The sequence below is a fragment of the Manihot esculenta genome, chromosome 6, assembly GCF_001659605.2.
Source record: "Manihot esculenta cultivar AM560-2 chromosome 6, M.esculenta_v8, whole genome shotgun sequence".
NCBI lineage: Eukaryota > Viridiplantae > Streptophyta > Magnoliopsida > Malpighiales > Euphorbiaceae > Manihot > Manihot esculenta.
The window spans coordinates 16,346,135-16,353,250 of record NC_035166.2 but is presented as its reverse complement, the minus strand read 5'-3'; the positions used below and the strand labels follow the sequence as shown (position 1 = coordinate 16,353,250).

At 27.8% G+C, this 7,116-nt stretch overlaps 1 protein-coding gene across 4 annotated transcripts; it reads right to left on the bottom strand.

Moving 5' to 3' along the window:
- Positions 1–290: 290 nt before the first annotated feature.
- On the bottom strand, positions 291–3,829 carry LOC110617057. 4 transcript variants are annotated; one of them, XM_021759646.2, is made up of 5 exons: positions 3,625–3,829; positions 2,087–2,507; positions 1,090–1,863; positions 517–597; positions 291–435 (listed from the first exon to the last, which is right to left on the bottom strand). In XM_021759646.2, the coding sequence occupies exons 2-4, from the start codon at positions 2,486–2,488 to the stop codon at positions 520–522; spliced, it is 1,254 nt and encodes a 417-aa protein (XP_021615338.1). In that variant the 5' UTR covers positions 2,489–2,507; positions 3,625–3,829; the 3' UTR covers positions 291–435; positions 517–519. The 4 variants fall into 4 exon arrangements, with proteins under 4 accessions (XP_021615338.1, XP_043813260.1, XP_043813261.1 ...); XM_043957325.1 differs by lacking the exon at positions 3,625–3,829 and adding an exon at positions 3,106–3,589; XM_043957326.1 differs by lacking the exon at positions 3,625–3,829 and adding an exon at positions 3,118–3,589.
- Between the last annotated feature and the right edge of the window lie 3,287 nt (positions 3,830–7,116).

Sequence of the window (7,116 nt, the reverse complement as noted above, 5' to 3'; positions counted from 1 at the left end):
TTTAATAATTAATACATATGTAAATTTAAAACTTATTTATGAAACAAAAATATTACTTACATAATAATTATTTTAATTGACTGATAACTTTGCTAGAGACACCAATAGGCAAGATAGGAAAGGTCCAAATTAAAACTTTCCTAGCATCAGCCAATGCCATAGCATTTCGCTAAAATTATCTAAATAATTTTTAAATTTATTTTTATAAATTTAAAATTATTAATTTAAATTATTTAATAGTTTTATCTTAGTTATTATGTAGAATATCAATATCAATTTCATTTTATCGATTTAAAATTATTAATTTAAATTATTTAATAATTTTACCCTTATTATATAGAATATCAATACCAATTTCATATACTTCGTCCGGACAGGATCCCACGTTGTCTCACATTATTCATCACAGCATTATACTTGAGGCTCACAGGTGGCCTGAAAAGCAAGCATGCCAATCACATAAACTACCAAAAATTTTAGTAGCTGAACATTAATGTGCTGTATGAATTACTCAACTGTTTAAACCAAGACAATGTAGCAAACCCCAGTAGAATCTTTCATCAGGGAAGTGAGGTGTACAAGCTTCCTACTTTGACCCTGGAAAATGCAGCAGAAAGTATCATTATCCTTCTCAAATGAAGCTGTTGAAATTTTGAAATGCCAGTGTATGAAGAACATCAAGATAATCAAAATAGTAACCCACAGTAATTCATATTGAAGGAAGGGAGCAGCATTCTTATTTCTTCATGCTGAAATTTTCATAGGATGTTCTTTAATTGACACGCAATCGCATTCTCCCCAATTTTTTCTAACATGGAAGTAAAAAGGATGTAACAGGGGATTGAGAAACAAGGAGACTTTAGCAATATCCATTACTTTGCAACTTCTCTTGTACATTCATTCAGTTTAGGCCATTATGCGTCATTAAACAAAAATGGAAGAAATGGAAAACAACAGACATTCCATTTTAGCAAATATTTATCAGATTGTACTGCTACAAAACAAAAAGAACTTTGACCAACAAAAAATGTTCATATATCCCTATTATCAAGAAGGAATGCTATTATCAGCAGAAACTAAATTTCTGACCTCCATCAAATGTTCATCATTTGATATATGGAGGGAAAGACGGAGATTTGTCACCAGTGCTTCTTGCTCCCAACTTAGAGGTCCTGATGCATACAATGCCTCCATAGTGCATCGATATGCATGCAACTCTAACCTATGGATTTCAGCAGCCAATTCCTCCTTTGTGGGAAAGTTACTATTTTCTTCTTCGTATTCCCACTGGCAGAAAGATTCTGCATTACTACTATATCTATCAATATCTTCAAAAAATCCAGCACAACGATCCAATTTACAGAAATTGTTGCCAGTGATGCTACAACTACCAACTGAGCTAGTAACACTAACTCCACAATTGGATTCTAATTCTATTGCAGATGAACATCCAACGGCACCAGTTTGTTTTCTTCTCTCCATATCCATCTCAGAAAACCAAGTTTGGTAGTTTTCACCCACCATTTCTTTTGGGAAAGCAACATCATCTACCTGTTCAGGCAATGAGGATCCATTTGTTGCAAACACTTGATGCAGCCTGCCCTCTTTCTCAGCTGTTCTAAATTTTTGGCCATTACCATCATATGTGTCAACTTGTTTATAAGCACAAGGTCCTCTCTTCAAAGTTTTACATGAGAGCTTATTAGACTCTTGTAGTTTCTCCTTGTTCACAAGAGGAAAACAATCATCCTTCACTTGTTGATTTAACCTTGTTTTTTTCATTTGAACATTGTTCACAGAATTTCTCTTGCGCTTCAAAGTTGAATTTTCAACACGTCCTATATCTTCACAGCTGCCAGAACCCTGGACAGAAAAAGCAGAATATATAAGTATTGGACAAGTAAAATCAACGCTAAATAAATTTGATGAAGATCTTATTAGATCCTACATTCACAGAACTAAAAGATGTGAATCTGCGGAGACTTAAAATTTCAACTGAAAATAAATGGAATAAAAAGGTTCACATGCATAGATCCAGACAAAAGAAATTTGCAGTATAAACTCATTTGTTTAATTGGGAAAATACCTTTCCAATCACAATCCATTTATCAACTTGCCAAGACTGTCGTATCCGGATGTCAAATTTGCTCACTTTAAATTCAAGAGATGATCCTAGTATTCTGACCAGAAAATATTCTTTGCCCAATACCTTAGATACCGTTGCCATTTTCCAAGAAAAATCATCAAACACCTCTACTACATCACCAGGAACCCAATTTTCTGCGACTTCAGATAGCAGAGGGCAAGGTCTGATTGCCTTCCTAGATATCCTCTCCCCTACTGTGCCGCCAATGGTGCTTGCGAGCCCCTCATATCTAACTGTATAAGTGTGGCCATTACCACAGATAATTTCAGCACAGCGCCAAAAGCCCGAAGTCACACCCTCTTTGCACAAGACTTCCACTCTACTTCCTTTCTTAAATCTCATGATTGCTAAGTTCACAAGACTATCAAAAAGGAAAGAATTGAAGTTAGAAATAAGTATAACCAAAAGGCCAATACAGGAAATATTCAACAATTGTACATGACGACAATGCAGTTTGCAGTGCTCAAACAATTGATGGGGGTGGGGGATGCAGAAGAAAATGTCCGAGACATTTGAAAACTGAAGATTTTAGTTATAAATTGATGCATTTCAAGCATAAACACAAAACAAGATTAAATTTATGTAAAAAAAATCAGATTAGCAGGAATGAAAGCCATGTCCAAACATCAAAGGACGTCAACAATTCCCCTCCTGTGTTTGGTTGCTAAGAAAAGTAGCATACAGAAAAGAAATCAAACATAGATAGAAGGAAAAACAAATCAATTAAGAAACATAGTTGGATTTTGTTAACAGCTGACCTACAATTACACTCATCTTCCAGGCCGCAAAACTCTCACGAAAATTCTCTTTGCTTAAAACTTATCCAAGAAAAAAAAAAAAAAAAAAAAAAAAAAAAAAAAAAGAGGCGAAATCATATAATGTAAATTTAATCTTCTTCTAATAAACCCCCAGGGGGGGAAGGGAGGGAAGGGGAACGAAACAGAGAAGAAGAAATTCACCCGATCACTCACAGCAGATTGAGTATCAGAGAATGAACGACAGAAAATAGACCCTAAGCTCCGTTTGGTTGCCGAGAAAATGCATGAAAACACGGGGAATTAAAATTATGAAATCTCTAAATTAATCATATTTCAGCAACAGAGAATCAAAACAAACTCAGAATCAATTAAAAGCTTTAATCCAAACCTGTTATTAGTATTTCACTAGTTGACGTTTTATATCTATTTTTCAAAATAAAAAAAAAATAAAAAAAAAAAACAGAAAACATTTTTTAAAAGAAAAGGCACCAAAAAAAAAGTTCCTATCTTTTGCTTTTTCTGTTTTCTTACCGTTTCTCAGCAACCAAACAGAGGTCTTAAACAAAGCAAAATTAAAAAATAACTCTGCGGCACACTAATCAGAACAACTCAAACATGGAAAAAATAAAAAAGAAAGGGGAGAAATCAAAAGTTGAAAATTGAATTAGTGGCGTTGAAAATTGGAAATGGAGGAAGAAGAAAGTAAGAGATTTCACTAACCTTGACTGGAATCTCTGGAAGATTGTCGTTGAGATTGTTGTTTATGTTGATAAATTTAATTCTGAATTTGTTTTACGGATTGATATGCTATCTGTTACAGAAAGCGAAAAGAAAAATTGAATTAAAAATAAAGAAAAGAATATTGTATGTTTTCCATGCCAAGTTGCCTAACTGCCCAACAATAGCTTGTCGAGGTGGACTCACTATTTTTTTTTTTTTTTTCCTTTTCTCTTTTGTATTACTATTTCTAATCTTAAAACTTTTCAATTATTTTTGTTATAGAGGCTTAAACACAGTTTTGATGAGTTTAACAAGGCTTTAAAAATCTTTAGATTAAGAAAATAACGCTTTAAAAATCCATTTCTACTCCCTAAATTAAAAACTTTTTAAAAATTCAATTCTTTTCTTATAAAATTTTAAAAAAATTCAAAATTTTTAATTTAAAAATTTTTTATTATGTGTACAAATAAAATTATAAATTATTTTATTAAAATTTATTAAATTTTTTTTTTTTTTTTTTTTGCAAAATCATTGGGTGTGATAGGAGGGGTCGAAGTCCAATTTTCAAAGTATGCATTACTTAGGTTCATATTAAATGGTATCAAACACAATCCCTCTTGATGTTACAAATCGCATATTGTGAAAAAAAAAAAATTCTCTTTTATTCAATTATTTTTATTTTTGTATAAATTAGTGTCTATTTTTTTATATTATAGTGATATATAAATAAATTATTATAATTTTATTTAATTTATTTAATTTTAAAATAACCTCTTATTATTTATTATTTTTTAAATAAATATTTAACATATCTCTTAATATTTAATAAAATTTAATATTTTTAAAATAAATATAATAAAAAATTATTTTTTAATATATTTTAAAAAAATAAAATAGATAAAAATTATTAAATATTACTGAAAGCTTAATAATATTTCTCTAGCAAGCCAAATATTTAAGAATTAATAATATATAAATGGATATAAATCTAATTAAATTTATGTATTTTTTTGAGAGTTAAATAAGACTAATCCATTTTTTTTATCCATGAAATTCTGATTTTTATTAAAAATTAAATAAGTCGATATATAATATAATAATATTATTTTTTATTAATAAAATTTTACTTTTATAATTTTAAAAATTATTTATTATTTTTATATACTTTTAAATTTTTGATATTTTAAATTTAAAAATAATATTTTATTACTAAAAAATAACATTATATTATATCTGAATTTATTTAACTCTTAATAAAAATATAAAAGTTTAATTGACTAAAAAAATTAAATTAGGTTTGAGTAAAAATATATGAATTTAATTTAAACTTACTTCTATATATGAATGGTGTGGTAAATTGTATTTAATATATACATTAGGGGAGATATATAGGAGAGGTGAGCTTCATTCTTTCTGCTGTATCATATTTCTTTAGCTAAACCTATCAAGATTCAAAAAGATTTTAATTTATTTTGAAGATTTGGAAAGCTTGACTTTGAAATTCTTCAACTCTCCACTTTGGTCGATCTTGCTGGCAAGAGGTAAGTTTAGTTTCTTTGATCCTTGGCTTTTAAACTTACATGCTTAAAAGAAATCTTTTATGTGATAGAATGTTGTGTTCTCTAGTATTTCAAGAATTTTTCTTGAATTGTTGGATGGTGATAAGATTAATTGTGCTTGAAAGACATATTAGTATTTACATTTCGGTTGAGAAGCTATTCTCAAGCATGGTTTAAGTTATTTTCAAAGTTGTGTTGTTGAGTTGTTAAGTTCTAAATATGGAAAAAATGGGAAGAGACTCCAGGTGTTTTAGATCCTTTCTCTTTCATACTCTTCTCTTTTCCTTGAGAGCTCGTCTCTCCTTTACTGCTGTTAGTCCATTTCCTTCTATTCCATTGGAGCAGAAAGGAAAATTCGGGTGGTGTGTTTTTTAAATTTTTTATTTTTGTTTTATTCTGATTTTTTGTTCTCTTTATTTCTATTCGTAGTTTTGGAAGATTTGAGAAAAATAGAGAGGGATCGATTGATCTGCTTAACTCTTAGTTATTGTTGTGTTGTTATTTCTTAACTTCCCTTGTTGTGAATGTTGCATGCAAGTTGTAGTAACCGAATCTCGCTCTCGGTTAATCTGCTTAACTCTTAGTTATTTTTGTGTTGTTATTTTTTAGCTTTCTTTTATTGTGAATGTTGCATGCAAGTTATGGTAGTTAAATCTCGCTCTTCACCTTGTTGTTTAAGTCTGACGAAAGATGGCGTGATGGTCAACCGTGGAGTTTAGTTCGGAAGGCCTGATGGTGTTGTTCTATAAACCTCATGACTCATCATCATTATCTCCTGCTTTTCTCGTTCCGATGGTTGTGATCTCTTACTTTGTTTCTCAATTTTTTTCTTTAGGTTGTATGTGACCCTTGGCACTCCCTTCACCAACGCTTTTTGGCCATGGACTCTGTTTTGTTGGCGGTCTGAATTTGCTTCCTTCGAATTTTCTTCTCTTTGGGGTCAAATTTTCAGGTTCAACTTCTAGATTTTAGGAAAATTAAACTTATTTTCTAATGGTTTGATAATCTCAAAATTAAAATTTATTTTAATAATCTTATATGAAATTTTTTTATTTTTTACTATTAATATATACACTAAAATTCAAATATTCATTAAATTAATTTAGATGATAACATTATTTTACACTTTAAAATTTAAATAAAATTATTAATAGTTACAAGAGTAACATAATAATTTTATATTATCAAAATAATTGTTTATATTATTTTCATAATTATTTTTTATTTGGTTTAAATTTTAACTTTTAACAATAAAACATTATCCGCTTTAAAATTTATTATCAGTATTATAGATTTATATTTTTTATTAGAAAGATTTAATATTTGAATTTATCATCTTAGAAATCTTATCTTCAAAATTTAAAATTTATTTTAATTAGTATTTATGTCTATCTTAAAATCTAAAGTTTTTATTAAACTAAAATTAATTTAAAATAATAATTTTCACTTAAAAATTTCAAATCAATTGTAAATAATTAAATATTTTAAAATATATAATTGATAATCTTAAAATTCCCCCTCTTTTCACTGTAATATATGGTATAGATTATAATATTTATAGATTAACTATAAATTATAAACAAATATATAAATTATAATTTTATATTTCAAATTAATTAAAGGAATGATATATTAATAAAAATTAAAATTTGGAATTAATTTATTAAATTAATAATTAATAAATAAAAACATATATCATTTATTTATTAATTTATAGAAAAAAGGTTATCAAATTTATTTTTAAAAAAAGTAATAATTGATTTTTTACTATTTTTTTTTAACACAAAGAGGATATTTTTTCATGTATATATTATTATTATTATTATTATATATATATATATATATATTTTGAAAGAATCCATTTTTCATTTTTTTAATAAAAATTCAGTTTTATTGTGTAAATTTAGGTTTTATAGAAGTAATTAATAATTTT

Excerpts from the sequence above, each read along its gene's own strand:
- LOC110617057 (XM_021759646.2), bottom strand. The coding sequence starts at position 2,488 with ATGAGATTTAAGAAAGGAAGTAGAGTGGAAGTCTTGTGCAAAGAGGGT. Across the intron at positions 1,864-2,086 it reads AATGGATTGTGATTGGAAAG|GGTTCTGGCAGCTGTGAAGA; the intron begins GTATTTTCCCAA and ends TTTTCTGTCCAG. Across the intron at positions 598-1,089 it reads ATGATGAACATTTGATGGAG|GGTCAAAGTAGGAAGCTTGT; the intron begins GTCAGAAATTTA and ends TGCATTTTCCAG.